At 42.8% G+C, this 23512-nt stretch overlaps 1 protein-coding gene across 5 annotated transcripts in view; it reads right to left on the bottom strand.

Annotated features, from left to right (window-relative positions):
* The window catches only part of LOC124605197 (zinc finger CCCH domain-containing protein 18-like), a 128978-nt gene that overhangs the window by 45315 nt on the left and 60151 nt on the right, over nucleotides 1–23512 (bottom strand). For all 5 annotated transcript variants that reach the window (XM_047136727.1, XM_047136726.1, XM_047136729.1 and 2 more), the window contains exons 8-10: nucleotides 16548–16900; nucleotides 11153–11327; nucleotides 882–1105 (exon numbers count right to left, since the gene is read on the bottom strand). In XM_047136727.1, coding sequence (XP_046992683.1) covers nucleotides 882–1105; nucleotides 11153–11327; nucleotides 16548–16900 — 752 coding nt within the window. The remainder of the gene's footprint in view (nucleotides 1–881; nucleotides 1106–11152; nucleotides 11328–16547; nucleotides 16901–23512) is intronic.

Genomic DNA, 23512 nt, shown 5'->3' with positions numbered 1-23512 from the left:
GAATAATTAATTCTATTTATATACTTGAAAAATATCTGGATACTGGGAGTGTTCATGCAAGCACTCGATTCACTTGTAAACTGTTCGTGAATGAACGATTGTGCTAGCATGCACCCCGAGCAGAGACAAACTGGAGAGGGTGGATGTAAGGACTGTACAAAGTTTAGCTCAAAAGATACATTTGAAACATTCAGCATGGGCCAGGAGGCCAACTCAGGTAATTTAGCAGGCAGGAAAGGGTCTCCTACGGTCGGGTTATGGAACAGTCAGTCAGCTTTGGCAATAACAACACAGCACTCTACAAGACCTATGCAAGCACATCTGTAGCTGTGAAAGGGTTAACATTTCAAAATTCCTGCAAGCTGGGGGACATTAATTAAACAGTTGTGAATACAAGAAGAAGAAACCACATTTGCCCCAGTAGCTGAGGCATAATGCTAAATTCTTGCACTTCAGAATAACTTACTGATATTTGTAAATTTTTTAATATTACTGATGTAGGTAAGATACTGATGTTTCATACTGAATTAATAATTTACAAAAACTTCCTTCCTTCCACTGGTTCTCAAACTTTGAATACAGCAGCCATAAATGTTGTTCCAATTCTGTTGTTTGTATTATGATTGTAAGTGAAATAAAATATTCCAAAAATTTAGTATGACTGTTACCCAACAACACACAATACATATCTACGGAAATGCAGGTTGAAGACATTTATGTTTCACACTGCACTAATAATACAAAAACTGAGCATTTCATTTCTGCAGATTTATTTGCATCAGTTATTTAAATCTCTTTCTAATACTGAATCTGATAAATTAGTACAGCCCTTTACTGAAATTGCAACCACATACACAATCTAAACCAACACAAAACTGTACCTTTTGGTGAAGGTTCCCTGCTGCTTGAAGATGAAGAATAGCTGGAACCTGATGAATCACTGCTGGAACCACTTGAATCTGAGCCAGATGAAGATCGTGATGACCTCGACCTCGACCTTGATCGAGATCGTGAACGTTGCTTTTCTTTATTAGACATTGCAGCAGCCAAAACAATTTTGGAACGATCCATTGCTAATTTGGAGACAGCAGGAATGCGAGGAGGACTGAAACATGACACTTGTATTTCAAAAGTGGATCAGTGTGTTACATGCACAAGATATAACACACAAAAATCAATAATATCCAAGTAGTGGGAGTATTTTCAGAACCATAAAGACAACACCAACATCTATACATTCCCTTCCTTTAAGAAAAAATAAATAAAATAAAATAAAGAAAAGAAAAACATTGCATCAATTCACTGACAGATACCCATGTACCACCTGCACTGTTTCTTGGTTGGTTGGTTTAGGGATGAAAGGGACCAAACTGCAGAGGTCATCGGTCCCTTTTTCCAAAATACTAAAAAATACCCACAGAGAATAAAATATGTTCAACAGAATAGGAGACAGATGACACAGAACAAAAGAAACGTAGACAAGGAGCAGACAAAACAAAAGAAGATCACACGGAGTGCGACGGTGGTTGGTCGACCATAGGAACAAAAAAAAAATGAAAAGCCAACCACCGAAAACACATTAAAAACTGAGTTTAAAACTGTAGGCCAAAGGCCAGAATCAACACAAAACAATCAAATAAAACAGAAACACTCAGATTAAATGATAAAAACCCCCTGCCCGAATAAAACGTAAAACTAAGTCAGCAATAGCAGAGTCATCTGTTAAAAGGGCAGGGAGCGAGTCAGGCAGTGGGAACGACTGCCTGAGCACAACTAAAAGTGGACAGTCTAATAAAATGTGGACCACTGTCAAAACGGAGCCGCAGCGACATAAAGGTGGGTCCTCACGTCGCAATAGGTGGCCGTGCGTCATCCATGTGTGCCCAATGCGCAGCCGGCACAGGACAACAGACTCCATGCGAGACACCCGCAAGGAGGACCGCCACACATTGGTCGTCTCCTTAACAGCCCGCAGCTTATTCAGGGATGGCAGGCCACGTCACTCATCAGCCCACATCCCAAGCACCTTACGGCGCAACACCAGCTGCTGATCGCGAGCCGTGAGGCCGATCTCCAAAGCTGGGGCGTCGATCGGCCCTTTGGCCAGCCTGTCAACACGTTCGTTCCCCGGGATGCCAACGTGACCTGGAGTCCAAACAAAGGCCACCGAACGACCAGAACGGGTAATGGCAGAAACAGACTCCTGAATAGAGGATACCAAAGGAGAAGAGGGAAAGCAGCGGTCGATGACCTGGAGGCTGCTCAGGGAGTCACTGCAGATGACGATGGACGTACCTGAGCAGGAACGCATATGCTCAAGAGCGCGCAATGTAGCCACCAGCTCTGCAGTAAAAATACTGGAGCCAGCCGGCAAGGAGCGCTATTCAACATGGTCAACGTGAGCAAAAGCGTAGGCAGTGCGACCATCAACCAGGGAACCATCAGTGTAGACAGCCTCACAGTCCGAAAATGAGGCGAGGAGCGCGAGAAAACGGTGACGAAGGGCTACAGGCGGAACCGAGTCCTTGGGTCCCTGTGCCAAGTCCAGACGGACGGACGGCCGGGGCAAACACCAGGGAGGCGTAGGTGCACGGACCCGGAAGGGAGGCAGAAGAGGGAAGGACCCCAGTTCCGACAGCAGGGACTGGTCGCAGACAGCTATGGAAAGCCCAGATCTAGGTCGCCTTTCGGGCAGATGGAGGACCATGGCAGGGAAAAGCAGGCGACGATTGGGATGGCCCAGCGAGCAATGCACGTGGACAGCATAGTCAGCGAGCAGTCGATGGCGGCGAATCCGCAGTGGGGGAACCCCGGCCTCCACCAGTAGACTATCCACGGGGCTCGTACGAAAAGCGCCAGTTGCAAGCCGAACCCCACAGTGGTGTATGGGGTCTAACAACTTCAACACTGAGGGTGATGCAGACCCATAGGCCAGGCTCCCATAATCAAGCCTGGACTGCACAAGGGCCCTGTATAATCGCAACAGCGTGCAGCGATCCGCACCCCAAGATGTGTGGCTAAGGCAGCGGAGGGCGTTGAGGTGCCGCCAGCACTTTTGCTTCAGCTGAGTAATATGAGGAACCCATGTGAGCCGGGCATCAAAGACGAGTCCTAAGAAGCGGCAAGTGTCCACCACTTCAAGCAGGTGGCCGATGAGGTAAAGTTCAGGATGAGGGTGGACCGTCCGACGCCTGCAGAAGTGCATAACTCGAGTCTTGGCTGCAGAGAACTGAAAACCATGAGTCAGAGCCCATGATGCGGCCTTGCGAACGGCTACTTGCAGCCTGCGTTCAGCGACTCCCGTAGTCGTGGAGCTAAAGGAGATGCAGAAGTCGTCGACATACAAAGAAGGAGACACCGACGACCCCACGGCTGCAGCCAGACCATTAATGGCCACTAGAAATAAGGAGATGCTCAACACCGAGCCCTGGGGGACCCCATTTTCCTGTGTATAAGATGAACTAGAGGCGGCACCGACTTGCACCCGGAAAGAGCGGCGCAATAAAAAGGTTTGAAGAAAAGCCGGGAGCCGACCACAAAGACCCCACTCATGCAACGTAGCAAGGATGTGATGCCTCCATGTGGTGTCATACGCCTTCTGCAGATCAAAAAATACAGCAACGAGATGCTGACGTCTGGCAAAGGCCGTACGGATAGCAGATTCCAGCTGCACCAAATTGTCCGCTGCAGACCGCCCCTGATGGAAGCCACCCTGGGATGGAGCGAGGAGACCACGCGACTCAAGGACCCAACACAAACGCCGCCCCACCATACGTTCGAGCAATTTGCACAAAACGTTGGTGAGGGTAATGGGACGATAGCTGTCCACCGCCAGTGGGTCCGCACCGGGCTTCAAGGTGGGGACAATAAAACCCTCTCGCCATGGCGACGGGAACACGCCTTCGCTCCAAATGCGGTTAAATATCGCGAGAATGTGTCTCTGGCAGTACCTGGAGAGATGCTTCAGCATCTGCGCGTGGATGCAGTCTGGTCCTGGTGCTGTATCAGGGCAATCGGCGAGGGCAGCAAGGAATTCCCTCTCGCTGAAAGGAGCATTGTATTTTTCAGAACGACGAGTGTGGAATGAAAAGGCGTCCGCTCGGCTCGCTCCTTTAGAGAGCGAAAGGCGGGGAGATAAGATGAAGTCGCAGAGCTCTTAGCAAAGTGCGCGGCAAGCAGTTCAGCAATGGCGGCAGCGTCCGTGCAGACAGCGCCGTCCAAGGAGAGCCCAGGTACACCCATAGGGGTCTGGTATCCATAAATCCACCGGATCCGGGACCACACGAGCGAGGGGGAGACACGGGAGCCCAAGGATGAGACATACCTCTCCCAGCACTCCTGCTTACGCCGGGCAATAAGACGACGGGCCAAGGCACGGAGCCTCTTAAAGGCGATGAGGGTCTCCAGAGACGGGTGCCGCCTATGACGCTGGAGAGCCCGCCTACGGTCGCGAATAGCCTCAGCAATCTCCGGCGACCACCAGGGTACAGCCTTCCTCTGAGGGAGTCCAGAAGAGCGGGGGATGGCAGCCTCGGCCGCCGAAATGATGGATGTGGTTAAGACACGGACCACCTCGTCAATGTCACCCTTTGGGGGAGACTCAATGGTGGCAGCGGAAGTAAAAGCCGGCCAGTCAGCCCTGTGGAGAGCCCAGCGGGGCAGGCGCCCAGAAGAACGACACTGGGGCAGCAACAAATAGATGGGAAAATGGTCACTACCACACAGGTCGTCATGCACTCGCCATTGGACAGACGGTAAGAGGCTAGGGCTGCAGATGGAAAGGTCAATGGCGGAGTATGTGCCATGCACCACGCTAAAGTGTGTGGAGGAACCATCATTTAAAAGCGAAAGATCGAGCTGTGCTAATAAATGCTCAATGGTGGCGCCTCGACCTGTCGCCACTGACCCGCCCCACAGAGGGTTATGGGCGTTGAAGTCGCCCAATAACAAGAAAGGTGGCGGCAATTGGGCTATCAGAGCAGCCAGGACATGCTGCGTGACAGCACCATCCGGTGGAAGGTAAAGACTGCAGACGGTAACAGCCTGTGGCGTCCACACCTGAACAGCGACAGCCTCTAAAGCTGTTTGGAGAGGTACAAACTCGCTGTGAAGAGAGTTAAGGACATATATGCAGACGTCACCAGACACCCTTTCATAAGCTGCGCAGTTCTTATAATAACCCCGATACCCATGGAGGGCGGGGGTTCGCATTGCTGGAAACCAAGTTTCCTGCAGAGCAATGCAGAGGAAAGGATGAAGGCTGATAAGTTGGCGGAGCTCAGCTAGATGGTGGAAGATACCGCTGCAGTTCCACTGGAGGATGGTGTTGTCCATGGCTGAGAAGGCATGAAGGGACTAGGAAGACAATTTACGCCGCTTTTTCACTCGCTGTCTCCAATTCAGAACCCGCACGAGTGACATCCATGGCGTCTGAGGGACCGGCGAGATCCAGGGCTTCAGCAGACGCCAGAATCTCGACCTTGTCCTCAGACGCTGAGCTTGTTGGTAGCGGTGGGATGGGTGCCACCGCAACGTCGTTAGCCTTGGGGACTTTCTTCTTCTTCTGTTTCTCTCGCTGCGCCTTCGGTGGGTCAGGCTGGGAGGGCCTCACTGGGTCAGTGTCAGGGACAGACGACGACTGGGAGGCCCTACGACCAGGGACCAGTGGGTGTTTGAGCCACTTGCGGCTGTCTGCTTTCAGACCGGTCGGAACTTGTGAAGGGAGATCCCCAAGGGATCCCTTCCTGGCGAGAGGAGCCGAAGAAGACTTACGCTTCTCCGGCTGGGAAGGGGGAACTGATGTCCCCGATGGTTGGGGGAGTGTTGCTCCTGAAGTAGATGGAGCAGGAGCAACAGGGAGTTTAGTGCCCCCCACCATCAAGGGGACAGGTGTGGGCCTTCGACTCTGAGAGCTGACTGGAGCGGATGGAACTGTAGCAGGAGTGACAGTTGCGGCATAAGAAGATGTCATGCGCACTGGATGAAGCCGATCATATTTCCGCTTTGCCTCAGTGTACGTCAGGCGGTCGAGAGTCTTGATTTCCATGATCTTCCGCTCCTTCTGCAGAATCGGACAGTCCGGCGAGCAAGACGGATGGTGCGCAACACAGTTCACACAGATTGGAGGCGGGGCACAGGGATGATCAGGATGGGATGGTCGACCGCAATTGCGACAGACGAGGTCGGAAGCACAGCGTGAAGACATATGGCCGAACTTCCAACACTTGAAGCACCGCATCGGGGGAGGGATATAAGGCTTGACATCACAACGGTACACCATCACCTTGACCTTCTCAGGTAACGTGCCACCCTCGAAGGCCAAGATGAAGGCACCGGTGGCAACCTGACGATCCCTCGGACCCCGGTGGACGCGCCGGACGAAATGGACACCTCTTTGCTCCAAGTTGGCGCGCAGCTCGTCATCGGACTGTAAAAGGAGATCCCTGTGGAAGATAATGCCCTGGACCATATTCAGACTTTTATGGGGCGTGATAGTTATGGAGACATCCCCCAGCATAGTACAAGCGAGCAAGGCCCGCGACTGGGCGGAGGATGCCGTTTTTATCAACACCGATCCGGATCGCATCTTGGACAAGCCCTTCACCTCCCCAAACTTGTCCTCTAAATGCCCTACAAAGAACTGAGGCTTCACGGATAGAAAAGATTCACCATCAGCTCTGGTACAGACAAGATATCTGGGTGAATACGTCTCACTTTCATTCAATGCCTTTCGTTCCTCCCATGGTGTGGCGAGGGAGGGGAACGATTTGGGGTCATAAACGTTACCTTTAAAATGGGCCCTCGAACGCTTAGAGACTGCTGGTGGCTGGCCACCAGCAAGAGAAGATGTGCCACGCTTCATTGCGTGTCATCCACCCTGATGCCACCTACTCCGACCAAGGACCCTCCCCACGGGCGCCACCCAGCCACAGCAAAGGCCACCTGGCAGGATGGCCATTGCCGGGAGTCCCGATGTCCCAGGGATATGGGCATCTACTCCTTGGCATATGTGGGGAGTTAACGGCGCAGGCATCAGTAGAGCGATCCCTGTGTTGTCAGGGGGCTACAACCAACAGGGTACATGGCGGCCCCACCACAACGGACTGGCTACCGTGCTGGATGTTAGGTGACATGTGGTCCATGGTCGCCGTCAGTGCAGAAAGTGGCCCAGCACATTGCGGGGCAGAAAGTGCACACAGGAGCGTATCCATGCCCAAGAGATGTAGAGCGGGCAGGACTGCAACGCAACGACGAAGAAGCTGGCGAAAGTTCTCAACGCAAGATGGACACAATGCACCAAGTAAGGCGCCCTTCCCCAATCGGCTCGCTCTTCGGAAAAATTTTGAGATATGGAGGTCAAACCCGACAGGGGACCATCACATAAGGCCGAAACGTTTGAGACTCCTTTTAGTCGCCTTTTACGACAGGCAGGTATACCGCAGGCCTATTCTTACCCCCGGACCCGCAGGGGGCCACTGTTTCTTCTATGCCACCACAATCACAAACCTTCTGTATCAAACATCATCAGCAACGTTTCTCAAGTGATTCTTTTTTCATCATATTCTACTTTAGCAAATAAAGTGTTGCACAAAGTATAATGTAGCAACAGAATAACTTTCACCCATACCAACACTTTGATGGATCACTGTTAATTAAAACTGCAAATATTTTTCTGGCTTTTTTTCCCAATACATTATATCACACTAGGGTTCTTGTTAGCCCTCAAACAAATTGGCAGTTACTGTAATTGTATCACATCACCAGCCAATTAAGCCACAACAGTTCTGTTCTTGAAATGTAGCTAGGTAGTGGTGCTTCCACTTGCTACAATTCTACTCATTATTTACATAATCTTTTTCTTTCTCTCTGTTATTCTGATGATAACTATATACCAATTTACTTAAAATATTCAAATTCTTATCTATCTTTAAAATGGAATGACCATATAAAATTAATCGTCGGTAAAGCAGATGCCAGACTGAGATTCATTGGAAGAATCCTAAGGAAATGCAGTCGGAAAACAAAGGAAGTAGGTTACAGTACGATTGTTTGCCCACTGCTTGAATACTGCTCACCGGTGTGGGATCTTTACTTACCAGATAGGGTTGATAGAATTGATAGAAGAGACAGAGAAGGTCCAACAGAGAGCAGCGCGCTTCGTTACAGGATCATTTAGTAATTGCGAAAGCATTACGGAGATGATAGATAAACTCCAGTGGAAGACTCTGCAACAGAGATGCTCAGTAGCTCGGTATGCACTTTTGTTGAAGTTTCAAGAACATACCTTCACCGACGAGTCAAGTAGTATATTGCTCCCTCCTACGTATATCTTGCAAAGAGACCATGAGGATAATATCAGAGAGATTAAAGCCCACACACAGGCATACTGACAATCTTTCTTTCCACAAACAATACAAGACTGGAATAGAAGGGAAAACCAATAGAGGTGGTCAAGGTACCCTCCGCCACACCATCAGGTGGCCTGTGAAGTAAGGATGTAGATGTAGGCAATATTTCATTAATATTCTTTATGCAACAGTTTATTTGAGCTGTGTTGATATACCTTATTAACCATAAAACACTTTATGAGAAAACTGTAATTTACTACAATAAAAAAACCATGTGCTTGTAAGAATGTCATCGGCTAATGACTATTAATCTCCAAAGTGACATAGCTCATTTGAAATCTCTAATTTTCCTTATCCAAGTAAACATTTTGATTTTCCTGAAAAGTTATCCAGAATTAATGTTTCTACCTACCAAAAAATACTTCTGTTATTTTGACCTTTAAGCACATTTAATTCCAATAACTACTCTCCAGATTTTATTGCCCTAATTTTTTCAACCTAGAGAATATCTTTGGTTATCACAACAATGTGTTCATTGATATATTAAGCAAATTAGGAAAACTAAGAACCTGTGGAAGTATATGCTGTAGTCACAACATAGTTTTTTTCCCTCATTATACTAACCTTAATTAAAAAGATTCACTATGTTGTCCATTTAATTGTGTATCCTGTAAGTTTACTCTCTTTTGTACAATAACCAATGTGTACATCCATATTTTGAAATTTGTTCTTATGTGTGTCTAAGTGTAAGTAACAGGCAATGCCACAGACTACAGTTAGTAATTGTTACGATAACATCTCAGTGTCACAGTCAGCACCCAACAGTCAAAGTGTTCACAACTAAATGGCAGCCATCATAATAAATACCTTTGTGAAAGTTCATTGGGCTGTCCTTGTTTTAGCTGCCAACTTACAACATCTGTGAGTAAAATGTCTTATTATGTGTCATTCAAAGAACTGGAGACTGGATATTCACTGAAATTATATTGCCATTGTCAAAATACTCCATCGTGTAGTGGAATTACTGATCTGTAATTAATATACTTCAGGAATTCTTACAGACAAGCTGATAATCATAAGATTATGAGTGACAATAAATGTGTAGAAGTGTTGAGCTAAATATTACAGTGCTGCATCCACCATTTAAAACTTGTTATGAACAACAACCACAGAGTGATTTGCTCCTCTGAAACAATGGTATTTGCTTGGATATGGTCAAATCATTACTAGTGACCTAGACAGAATTTATCACATTAGGCATCTCTGTTATTCCCTCTTGCTTACAAATAAACCACGCAGTCACTGTAGAAATACAAAAGAAAGACTTTTCTGTTTGTCTAAACTAGGATGGCCAAAACTGTAAATGAAACTGAAAACCATTCAAGATGTAAGAAAAGCCCAGGAAAATGACTTTGTTGAAAGGGGTTAGACGATATTAGAAAATATACAGAAGCTACATAAATATTTATAGCTGAAGCCAGAGTACACAGAAAAGTCTGAATGAGGTGTTAATACAACAGTGGACATCAAATTGCAGCTGCTACAGATGATGACAATGATGACTAGAAGCCAGAGAAAAGCCTAATAATCCACGACTTAAAGATTCAAGTATTTTAATAAAACACAACCACACACTACATAAAATTATTGAAAAGCCAACTAATAATTACCCACCACGATTCAGTAGATTGTGTCAACCATGCCAGCCACTGTTATTTACAGAAGGCCACCATGATTCAGTAGATTGTGTCAACCATGTCAGCCACTGTTATTTACAGAAGGCCACCATGATTCAGTAGATTGTGTCAACCATGTCGGCCACTATTATTTACAGAAGGCTACAGGCAGCCTCCATTAAACTGGTTATAAGGGGGAAAAAAGATGAATGAACCCTTAATTTTTTTAAAAAAATTACAGTATTCAGTGCATACTTTTCACTAACATGGGAAAGGTAATAGTAAATATGGCTTGGAAATGTAACTTTATAAATGGGTCAAAGCAACCAAATGCGCTGTACCAGGCAGCAATAGTTCGTGACAGTCTACTAAGTTCCATTACTCAGTCATTCTCTCAAGATTTTTTTCTTTCAACATCGTACACAAAAAATTATTTCAAAATCTCATGAAAACATGCAAATTAAATCAAAGTTACAATGAAGTATAGCACCAGTACTTACTGTTTCATGGTCTTTGAATTACTTATCAATGACGTGTCAAGCTATTGACAAGAAAATTAATAGTATTATTAAATAAATTCCATTACCGGTACATCAACATTGCAATACAGTACTTTTCTCACACAACACCACTTACGAAATTTGACCATACTGGCTAGTTTTCTTGTAAGTCACTACGGAAATACTCCCAAAAAATCCATTGGGAGGCTCTTTAAGAAAGTCACTGCACATTGTAGAATGCTTTACTCTCTGAACTCCAAGAGGTCCGGTACAAAAACAAGGCTAGCGTACATCTTGTACAGTGATAACGAGAGTAAAAATAGAAAAAATCCAGGTTTGTACAGAGAAGCACCAATAGTCTATCTTCAAATATACCATCTGTAAAAGAGGGAAGGGTGGGGATGATATTGGTTTGCCATTACTAAACGCCGTACGCTGATTTTAGGAAAATAGATGTAGATGTATATGAGAGATAGTTTTCTTTCCTCAGACTGAAAAAAAAGTATTTGCACTGAAGTACATTAATTTCCTTTCTAAGTCTATATCACGAAAACCATTCTAGTTTCAATGAGATTATCAATGCTGAGATAACTGTGCAGCATAATGCGTAACACAAAAAATAGCTTACACTGTATTTGGAACAGGTGCTGGAGGATTCTGTGCAGATTTACTCCTCATTCCAGGCGAAGGTGGTCTTACTTCCTTCGGCTTGCGAGGGCTGGGAGCTGGCGGATTCATCAGGAGTACCCTTTCATTAGCTGCCTTTTTCTCTGACTGAGTAACTGTTGATGCAAGTGGCTTGGCTGGGGAGAGAAGTGTAATACTATTTTAGTATCACGCAAAACAGTTTTGTATGACATGGGATAAATCAACTTTGTAAACCATATATGCTGTGTTATAAAATTTGTGTACTTTTAACAGTAGATACAATTCAAATTCAAGTTCTATCTGAATATAATAAGCTGCAAAAGCTTGCAAATTTCTTTCAGTTTTGTAGAGGTTTGCTTCTGCCACTATTTGGTGAGTAGATTTCCAATTATATTACATCTATTTTCTGTTGGAAAAATTATAAACAGGATAATTATAATTAAAGTTAAACTTTCAAACCAGTGTAGAAATAACACCACTGGCCAGAACGACATCAAATTGCAATGGAATATTATTGGAGAAAGCAGAAAACTTATGGCAGAAGAAAAAGAAATAGTTACAAAATGAAGCAATAGCTGGCGCTGTAAGCATTATAATTTAATAGCGGTCGAGTACAAAAGACAAATGAATCATACAACAATGCCGAAGGTGTATGTTTGACTTTTAAAGAAACTGTAGTACTCATTGTGTATAGGTGTACAGGTGTGATACTGTTAGTTATATAAGCCCATCCACCAAGGAAAAGACATATCACATCAGATGGGAAAAATCTGTTTTTAATTGTCCTGAGGCCATAAACCGCATAAAAAAGCATCGATCAAAATCAAATCGGATTATTAATTTCCGTGTGGCTGTTGCAAACATGTTCAATATGCTCCCCGCCGTTTTCTGCAACAAGTTGAAATCGAGAAACAGCATGTTCCACAACTGATCGAAGTGTTTCTGGGGTCAAATTCAGAATGTGTTGTGCAATGCATGCCTTCAATGCAGCTAAGATCGCAATTGGAACACTGAACACAACATCCTACAGATAGCCCCGCAGCTAGAAGTTACATGGATTAAGACCAGGTGATCAGGACGGCTGTATGGAAATGTCGGCTGATAATTCTACCATTTCCAAAATGGCACTTCAGCAGCTGCTGGATTTGCAATGTGCGGAGGCGCCATCTTGCATAAAAATGATCCCCTCCACACATTCACAATGTGGAATGATGTGGCTGCGCAGAAGACACTCATAGTGCTTACCAGTGACAGTACGGGTAATAGGACCGGAAGCACCAGCCTCTTCGAAAAAATATGGTCCTATGATAAATGATGCCGTAAGTGACCTTTTCAGGATGAAGTGGTGCTGGTTGATTTGCGTGCCAATTTTCTGTTGCCCTTATTTGACAATTCTGTGTATTGACATATCCTGTCAGATGGAAATGGGCTTTGTCGGTCCACAAAATCTTCCACAGCCAATCATTGTCCACTTCCACGCGAGCAAGAAATTCTAAAGAAAAGGTCTCTCTTGCTGTCGGGTCAACAGGGAGCAACTCGTGCACATGGGTAATTTTGAATGGATAGCAAAGAAGGATGTTTTGTAGGATTTTAAGCACTGTGCTCATGGGTATGTCCAATATTCAGGCAATTCTCTGTGCGCCACACGTTTGCACACCACCGCTCGTCTCCTCCTGCACTGCTGTGGCCACTGCTTCCACTGACGTCAAATCAATATGTTTCCTCCCTCTACCAGGCTGCACACCAAAAGAACCCGTTTTTTCGAATTTCCGTATCATTTTCTCCAGACCCACAGCAGTCACTGAACCAATGTCTTTTTCAAATCCTTCAGTCTCCGGAACTTCTGCAGAGTGACGTGTGCACAGTCATCATTCATGTAATACAGCTTTACAAGTAAAGCACAATCCTGCATTGAGACAGTCATGGCGAACATCACAGACACGAAAGGAGGAAAAGCCATGTACCGGCGTGTTTATACCAACTTCAATGGGTTGTGTGCATGACAGGTGTTTTCATTTATATATTCTGACATATACAGTGCCATCTATTGATCAATTTTCACAATAATTTTTTTCTTCTTTTTCATACTTCTCCCCCTTCTCCAATAATATTCCATTCCAGTTTGATGTCATTCTGAACAATGGTGTTATTTCTAAAGCATTTTGAACATTTAACTTTAATTATAATCACCCTGTACATTACACTGCAGCTTTTTTCATAGCCCCCCTGTAATTCAGGCATGGAATCTGTGTTACTGCAACAATTACAGTTTTAGTTCCACTTGGCCTTTGATTTCAGCTATCTTACTGAAAGTTTCTCACTGGTGCATCTCTATTTTTATGTCTACTTTCACATAAAAATCTCCCATCCCACTGTATTATCAGCTTGTAGCAGTACCTGTTGTCAAGTATAAGTCTCCCTACATTCAATGTAGCAGTCTTCTACCTTGTCTCAGAACGTGAGCACACAGTACTGGTACGTAGACTTTAATGATTCCCATGCTTTGTTTAATTCTAAGGTAACTTTTGTTTTTCTGTCTGAGACACCTTCATTGTCTATAATTCAGAGACTTCTTGAAGATCAAAACTGTGTGTAAGACTGGGACTCAATCCTCAGACATTTTCCTTTCATGGATAAGTGCTGTATCAGCTGAGCTATCCAAGCACATGAATCACAAACTGTCCTCACAGCTTTACTTCAGGCACTACCTCTTCTCAATCAGCACACATTCTGTTGCAGAGTGGAATTTCATTCAGGGTCTACATCTACATCTTCAACCATACTCCACAAGCCACCATCCAGTGCAAGCTGGAGCATACCCTGTACCACCACTACTGTTTCGTTTCCTGCTAAACTCTAAAATAGAGTGAGGAAAAAACAACTGTCCATGTGCTTCCATGGTCCTAACACAAAGTGTGCACTGGCAGCAGCAGAACTGTTCTGCGGCCACCTTCAAATGCCAGTTCTCTAAAATCTCTTAACAATGTTCCTTGGAAAGAACGTTGTTTTCCTTCCAGGGATTCCCATTTGAGTTCCCAAATCAATCCCTGTAATACTTGCAATTTTTTCAAACCTACTGCTACCACACCTGTCAGCCTGCCTCTGAATTGCTTTGGTGTCTTCCAATCTGGTGTGGATCCAAAACACATTAGCAATACTTAAGAATGGGTTGTACTAGTGTCCTATATGTAGTATCCTTGAAGATGAACTACATTTTCTTAAAATTCTCCCCAAAGTCAACCATTTTTCCTTCCCTACTACAATTCTTACATGGTCAATCAATCCCATAATGCTCTGCGAAATTGCACATAGACATTTAATCTATCTGACTGTCAAGCGGTACACTACTAATGCTGTATTCTTATATTTTTTCTACATTTAGAGCAAACTGCCATTCATCACACCAACTAAAAATTTTGTCTAAGTCATCTTCTATCCTCCAACAACAACAACAACAACAACAACAACAACTTCCTGTACACCATAGCATCATCAGTAAACAGTCGTCAATTACTGCTCACCATGTCCTCCAGATCATTTATGTATATAAAAAATAACAGCAGTCCTATCACACTTCCCTGGGGCTGTTTTGATGATACCCTTATCTCTGATGAACACTCACTGTTGATGACAATGTACTGGGTCCTGTTATTTAAGGAGTTTTCCTGCCACTCACATATCTGCGACCTATTCCATATGCTCGTACCTTGGTTAACTGTCAGCAATGGGGCATGGTGTACAATGCTTTTCAGGAATCTAGGAATACAGAATCTACCCGTTACTCTTCCCTCATAGTTTGCAGGATATCATGTGAGAAAAGGAAAAGATTAGTTTTTCACAAACAATGCTTTCTAACCTATGCTCGCCTCCCTCTTGAACAGAAGCTTAATCAATTTGGGATTCCATCTGGGCCTGGTGACTTATCTGCTTTCAAATATTTCAGTTGTTTCTCTCGACTAGGGATGCCTATTACTATATCCTCCATACTGGAGTCCAATGTCAAACAACGGTAAGTTTGTATGATTCTCGTGTGTGACTGATTTCTTAAATGTGAAATTTAGAACTCCAACTTTCTTCTTGCTATCTTCTATTGCCACACCAGACTGGTCAACAAGTGACTGGAAAGAAGCCTTCAACCCACTTAACGATGCTACAGAGAACCAAAATTTTCTTGGGCAGGCCTACTCAGGAAGATCTTCTGCTTAGGAACGACGGTGGTAATTGTTGACTGTTTCACACATCAATCTTTTTGCAGATGCTAGAATTTCTTCTAACTTTAGTCTGTTGTCATTTGCACGTTCTTTTGAATCAAAAGTGGAACAGCCTCTGCCTCCTCTGTGTTTTGCAAATTCTGCTGTTAAACAACAGTGGGTCTCTTGCATCCTTAATCCACTTACTAATCACACATTTTTACTTGGCTCTCTGTGACTGGTGGAAGCTGGATGACATCTTGCCGCTCTGGAATGTTTACAGTTGCTGCCAATGTAAGGTATGTAACAGTATTGTGCGCCTTAACAATAAGCAGCCGTTGTGAATATACTGTTGATCAGTGTGCAATGTTGTGTGCTGTACCTGGTCCTTGCAGCGACTCACCATAAACTTTTTGTGTGACTTCTGTGACACATTAACCTATTACACGCCCATTCCTTTTACAAGCTGTAAGCTGGCTGCTGTGGGAAAAGGAGGTGAGGCTTGCCTCACCAGCCAATGTGCTACGAGTCGATCAGAGGCTTCTATAGCATGCGCGTAGAACTATGTTGCAGTCTTGCCCATATCGAATAATGGTATTTCACTTATTACAACTGTATCAAATCACTAACTTTAGGCCATCTTTCAGTTACAACCAATCTTCTCGAAGTCAGGTGGGTGCACAATCTCAATAGTTCAAAAGGTCAACTTAATTCCACATTACATTTTATTGTAAATTAAAATTTTAAATCACACTCAAATTTCTCATTCTTGCCTCTAGTTTAAAATCAAAGTGACTTACAAAGCACACATCTGCGCCCAGGTCATGTTTTCATCCATTCCATGTTTACAAATTGTCAGTTCATAACAAGTGTTATTTAGTTGAGCGTGTTTATTAACATTTTGCCCAAGTAATGACAATATTGGAAACGAGAAAGTGACTGCTTATGTGTTCGTTTTTATTATTGACAGTATTGGGAGATTCGTTGAGGAACTTCTAAACTGCAACTGCTACATCAACTTGCATACTGAATAAACATTTTACTTCAGAAGTAACCAGTCACTAACTTGGAAGAAGTTAACAGTGTTATCATGCATTTTCCTCCACAAAGGGCTGTACATACAATTGAGAAATTTGAAAAAAGGATCACCATAACAAATGCAAATCATACTCTGCCAAAACTTACCAGTCTTGACAAATGATCGTGGTTCTGCTGCTGATGTCTTAGAGGAGGGCTTGCGAGGAGAGGCAGGGGGTGAACGAGGTGCATCATTGTTGGCAGATGCAGCAGCAGTAGCAGCAGCAGCAGCGGCTGCAGCTGCAGCGGCCGCAGTTGTGGTGCGTGCAGTAGGAACGAGAGGTCGATTGGCTTTCCTCCGTGCACGGGACAGGGGTGTCCTCGAGCTAGATCGGGAATGAGGTGTGCGAGATCTGGAGCGGGACCTGGACCGCGACACGGACTTGGACTTCGAACGGGACCCGGACCGTGAATCGCGACTGTAAGAACTGTAGCTGGAATGGCTGGAACTTCGACTTGAACTGCAAACCAAAGTGCAGATTTCATTACTGAACTGTACAGTGGAAATTTTGTATAATTACTTACAGTAACACATTTAGCAAAGCAAATTCTGAATTTCTTAACGCTATAAAGGTAATTTAAAACTGCACACTCAATCACCCCATGAGACCACTGGTATTTGGCCTTAACTTAGAAAGAGAACAGACAGATGAGAACAGACAGACAAGCATACTTTAACCGAAGTTTTCATGAACAATGTTAATAAACAAGCTTTATAAACTCAATTAAGAAAATATTAAAAAACAAAATAAATGTCAGTGTCATTCAACTGCAGAGGACTGCAAAGTCATCTTCCCAATATCACTTCTACGCTGGTACCTTTAATACAAAGCTTATGTCTTCATTTAACATTCAATTAATTCTAGTCACACTCTCGCTTTAGTCTTCTTCTATCAGTTACTGAACTGGTAAATAAAAGTAAAGGAATAGGAATTTCAGCATATTTGAAAAATGCATTTCAGGTCCATCTCTGCAACTAAATAATATTTAACTGTAGAAGCAGACCTTAAAAAAATCATAATTCATACAGAATGAGAGAAAAGATATATTTACTAGAGAGAATAGGTTGCCAGTACTTACCTATAGGAGGAAAATATTTCACTATCAATACACACATTTAAACATACATGACACTATCTTAGCTTTCAGAACTAATAGATCATTTCTTGGGAAGGAGAGAGAGAGAGAGAGAGAGGTCGGGAAGGTTAAAAAGGATGGTCAGGTTATTCATTCAGATCCCAGGATGAGATGGACCCACCCGTTGTGAGGGCAAGATTAGTGCATCACTTTTACTTTTATGTGCGTCTGTTGACTGTACTAAACAGATCCTTTTTAACTATCCCCCCCTCTCCTCTCCGAGAAAAAAAAAAAAACTGGTAGTTCAGAAAGCTAGGAAAGTTTTGAGAAATTTTATGTATTAGCAGACTGAAATTCACTTCTTGAAGATAATTCTGGCCACCAATTCCGAAGTATGCGCATATATATATATATATATATCTCTCAATATAATGGAAGGAAACATTCCACGTGGGAAAAATTATATATATATATATATATATATATATATGAAAACTCTTTGCCTTTACAAATGTCTGCTCGTGTATGTGCGGATGGATATGTGTGTGTGTGTGTGTGTGTGTGTGTGTGTGTGTGTGTGTGTGTGTGCGCGCGAGTGTATACCCCTTTTTTCACCCTAAGGTAAGTCTTTCCGCTCCCGGGATTGGAATGACTCCTTACCCTCTCCCTTAAAACCCACATCCTTTCGTCTTTCCCTCTCCTTTCCTCTTTCCTGATGAGGCAACAGTTTGTTGCGAAAGCTTGAATTTCATGTGTATGTTTGTGTGTCTATCGACCTGCCAGCACTTTCGTTCGGTAAGTCACATCATCTTTGTTATATATATATGATATATTTCTATTTAATGTGAATCATATTTAGTGAACAAATTCATTAAGTAAATTTTTGGTGTGTTTTTAGATATATATATAAAAACAAAGATGATGAGACTTACCAAACAAAAGCGCTGGCAGGTCGATAGACACACAAACAAACACAAACATACACACAAAATTCAAGCTTTCGCAACAAACGGTTGCTTCATCAGGAAAGAGGGAAGGAGAGGGAAAGACGAAAGGATGTGGGTTTTAAGGGAGAGGGTAAGGAGTCATTCCAGTCCCGGGAGCGGAAAGACTTACCTTAGGGGGAAAGAAGGACAGGTATACACTCGCACACACACATATCCAGATGTCTGCTTGTGTCTGTTTATGTGTGGATGGATATGTGCGTGTGTGCGAGTGTATACCCGTCCTTTTTTCCCCCTAAGGTAAGTCTTTCCGCTCCCGGGATTGGAATGATTCCTTACCCTCTCCCTTAAAACCCACTTCCTTTCGTCTGTCCCTCTCCTTCCCTCTTTCCTGATGAGGCAACAGTTTGTTGCGAAAGCTTGAATTTTGTGTGTATGTATGTGTCTGTTTGTGTTTCTATCGACCTGCCAGCGCTTTCGTATGGTAAGTCACATCATCTTTGTTTTTATATATATATTTAATGTGAATCATATTTAGTGAACAAATTCATTAAGTAAATTTTTGGTGTGCTTGCCTCTCCACTTATGAGAAGGTATTTTATTCTCATTTTACTTACTTTTCATGTTTATTACACCATCCTGAATTTATGGAGGTGTCAGTGATGTGGACAAGATCACCGACACCATGAATATATTCTTTCTATCAATTACAGATTGCTCTGCACATACCGTATTTACTCGAATCTAAGCCGCACGTGAAAAATTAGACTCAAAATCAAGAAAAAAAATATTTTCCCGAATCTAAGCCGCACCTGAAATTTGAGACTCGAAATTCAAGGGGAGGGAAAAGTTTTAGGCCACACCTCCAAATCGAAACAAAGTTGGTCCATTGTAATATGAGACACAATTTAGGTCGAATGAATGACGATACAGCTACAGTAGGCTCGAGTCGTAAGCTTAGCAGTTAAGCTTTACTAGGTAGCCATTGCTATGCGTCACATGCTCCGTCCGTATATATATGGGTACCTTTCCTTTTTCACGTGCTTCGTCTGGTTTGAATTAATTGCTTATTTTGCTTTGATCTGGTAAGTGCTGTTCTGTTTGTTATAGGTGTTTACGTCACTCTAAGCTGAAAATGCATTACTGTACTGTGTCATGAATTGTTTGTCGCATTCTGATAATGAGTGTTTACGGCCTGTCCCTGCTCGCGGCACGGCTTGTTTTCATGCGTGCTACCGCCGCTTACAATTAAAAAAGAGAGGAATTGTTTCATTAGCAAAACAATGGCAAAGAGACTGCTATTTGTTGTTACTTACACTGCTGCTTTCTTTGATAATGATCAACAAGAACCAAATAATATACTGCTTTTGATAGAAGACGTTCTGAACGAGAGTTTAGCGAAAATTTTTCTCCGTTTGAAAATCTTTGCAGACGCCTCTTTAGTACATTACATTCTGCACAGAAATTAGAGTCATCTTAGATTTAAAAATCTAGTCAATTTCTGCCTGTATCACTATTAGGCATAAGAATAATACGAATATAAACATGATATGATATGTATATTCTTCCGCGTTTGCTGTTGTCTCACCCTAGTTTCGTAGTTTATTCGGCAGATAGGATTTAAATGAGATAGTAGCAAACACGAAAGAATACACGGCAAAATGCTTATATTCGTATTATTCTTATGGCGAAAAGAATACTGTATGTGATTCACAATTCATAAAAGTTCCTATTAGCAACCATCTCTTCTCACAGGTAGGAATAAATTCAGAACGTAGTGTTGGCCATATTGACAAACATCCCAAACAGTCTTGCCAGTCGGATTTTCGTACTACATTGAAATGCTGCTACATTCGAAGATGAACAATACGGAATTTGTATTTACTTCGTTGGATAATGTATAAAATGCAGTGGTCAAAACTCGGGGCGGAGAAGAAGGCTTGTCTTCCACCCTTTTTTTTTTTTAATTTATTTACTGACGCGGAGATTTTGGCGCTAGTATTTATCTTTGTGCCTGCAAAGTATGACTATGCAGTGCTACATATATTATATTCGACGGCAGAAGTCATTTGTGGCAGCACCTACCAACATTTTTCAGAACTTCCACTTACTTTGCACTCGATTCTAAGCCGCAGGCGGTTTTTTGGATTACAAAAACCGGAAAAAAAGTGCGGCTTAGATTCGAGTAAATACGGTAATTACCATTAAAAGTCACACATTTCTTTTTGAAAGCCACTAAAAGACTTTCATCAGTTACTAGCATTGGGACATCAAGATCCTCTATACACCAGTTCACTTCACTTCACTTCACAGACTTAAATCTGATTGAATGTATGCAGGATGCTCTAGACCAGGCTCGTTCAAACTGTGCCCCTAGGGGGGCTAGCGTCCACGATCGCCTGAGGCCAGCACCCCGGACGAATTTGTATGTTGCTGCAGTGGCATTGCCATGTTGCTTAGCTGGCCACATGGTCCACCCGCCATGCCTTGCCATGGCGTTGTACGTGCACTTCGCATGGAAGACAGACTGCCGCACCAGCAACAGTTAAAAGCATTGATATGACACAAAGCTGTTAGTCAACAGACGTAAAGCTACAATGGATCAAGATGGATGGTCAACGACATTAAAAAAAAAAAAAAAAAGAAGGAGAAGTAGCACGTCCGTGCTATTTAAACCTGAGTGGGAAATTAATTTCTTTTGAACTGCTATCAAAAATCATGCCAAAAGTTTAGTATGTCATTGGAACCTCGTGTATTTAAAAAATTAATTGACTGAACAGCACTTTATTACTTGTCACAAAGAACAGTTTGAAAATTTGTCACAAGAGGAACACCAGTCAAAGCTTGAAGATCTGAAAGAAAATTTCAAGCAGCATTACAGTGAAGTAATTGTTTCCTATCATATGACTCTTTATTACTTACAAAGATGAAAAATAAAACTAAATTTTATAATCTGATATGACAGTTACTGAATATCAGATTGTCAGCAACAAGGAACATTTCTTTTCGATTAATTTTTGTATTTGGGTTGCATTAAACTGCATTTCACAGACATAAGAAAAAGTTTCAGGTGCATTATTTTTTGCCACTTTCTGAAAAGCTGTCACAAATTCTCTATCGGACAGCAAAGTGTCATTCTTTGTTTTTGTGTGTTTTGATGGATGGGAAAATAGATGTAGTTTGATCTATGTTTATAATTAATTAAAACACAAATATTCCAATAGATAAAAATTTATTATTTATTTTGCAACCACATTTTGCTGTCCTTGCTAGCGTCTATGACTGCTTTTCAGAGGAACTGGTGGAAAGCGCAACTAAAACCAATATTTTTTGTTAGTTTTTTATGCCATGGTAGGAGTAGGAGACTGGTGGGAAAAGTTTGCGCACAAGTTACAAATGCTTGCTGAGAATTTCGAAATCAGGAAAACCCTTTGCAGCTGGGAATCTCATCAAGGACTGTCTGGGCAATGCAGCGGCTTGAATTTGTCCAGAAGACCTCACGGAAAATTTGGAAAAAAATAGCTCTATTGCCTCAAACTGTTGCTCACCGACTCGGGAAGATATGGCCTCAGATATGGAGCAGCAATTAATGAAAAGAGCAGCAAACTTCGCTTCATTTTCTATTTCTCTTGATGAATCCACAGATGTGATATCTCAGCTCATCTTATTCATTTGGGGTGTCCACGGCAATTTGCGTGTCACCAAAGAATTTTTTGACCTTATACCATTAAAAGACACAACCACAGGTTGGATACTTTTCTAGCCTCGGAAAACGAGTTCGAGAGAATGGGTTTAAAATGGGAACGCCTGACCAGCTTAACAACAGATGAAGCCCCTGCGCTAAGAGGAATGTACACTGGAATCCTTGGTTATGTGAGGTCAAAAATGGCTGAAGTCGGCTGTTCCTTATTCATGGCAGTCCATTGTCTGATACACCAGGAGGTACTTTGTGTGAACACTGTCAACATAAAAAATGCTATGGACACAGTTGTTCGAATGGTTAATTATCATCACTCGCATGGCCTCGCACATTGCCAATTTTAAAAATTTCTGTCTGATATCGAAGTGGAATACCTGGACATCCCCTACCACACCGAAGTAAGATGGCTGAGCAGAGGGAAGGTGCTTCATCAGTTTTTCTCTTTGAGAGACAAGATCAATACCTTTTTAAAAGTGAAAGGACCTCCAAGAGAATTATTTTGTGATCCTAAGTGGGTGGCGAATTTGGCTTTTTTGAGTTACCTAACTGGTCATTTAAATACTTTGAACATCTCACTCCAAGGTGAAAATCACTCTGTTGTTTATGTAGTGCAGACAATTCAAGCATTCAAAAAAAAAAAAAAAACTTATTTTGTGGGAGAAACAGTTGTGCAAGGAGAACTGTGGACACTTCCCTGCATTAGACAGCGTTAAAGAAGATGTGGATTTTTCAGATGATGTTCGAATAATTTTCAAATTACAAGAAGAGTTTGAAAACAGATTTTTGGAGATAAGTGAGCTTCAACCGGCTTTAGATATATTTGTTTGCCTGTTTTCCCTTCGGGCAGAGGACGTCTCACAAGTGTTTCAACAAGAGCTGATTGACCCGCAGTGGGATGTCCTTCTGAAGGACTGCTTTCTTATTTGTAAAATTTGGATGAGTTTGCAGCCATTTTCCATGAGAGAAGTATCCTTGTTTGCACAAGCATGCACCCAAAGTTCTCTTAATGTTTGGTTCCACATATATTTGTGAGTGTTTTGTCTCCCTTTTAAAGCTTTCTAAAACTAAGAACTGTTCACTACTTGGCGATAAAAATTTGACTAATTCTTTGATGTTAGCAGTCTCCCGGAATATTGTACCAGACCTAGACGAAATCATTCATTAGAAAAAGAAAAACATGTAAAATGTTAATTGTCTTCCTTTATGATGTACGGATTAGAGGTTTCTATAATTTGAATTCTATTTTTTAATAAGTTTACAAACTTGGTCAATTAAAATTATTGTGTACAAAACAGCAAACTAAGGATCCGATGACTAAATTCTGAAAAGGGACACAAAAAGCTGTAGCATGA

Source organism: Schistocerca americana, chromosome 3 (genome assembly GCF_021461395.2).
Source record: "Schistocerca americana isolate TAMUIC-IGC-003095 chromosome 3, iqSchAmer2.1, whole genome shotgun sequence".
NCBI classification, from domain to species: Eukaryota; Metazoa; Arthropoda; class Insecta; order Orthoptera; family Acrididae; genus Schistocerca; species Schistocerca americana.
The sequence above is the reverse complement of the archived record's forward strand: the minus strand, read 5'-3'. Positions and strand labels throughout refer to the sequence as shown.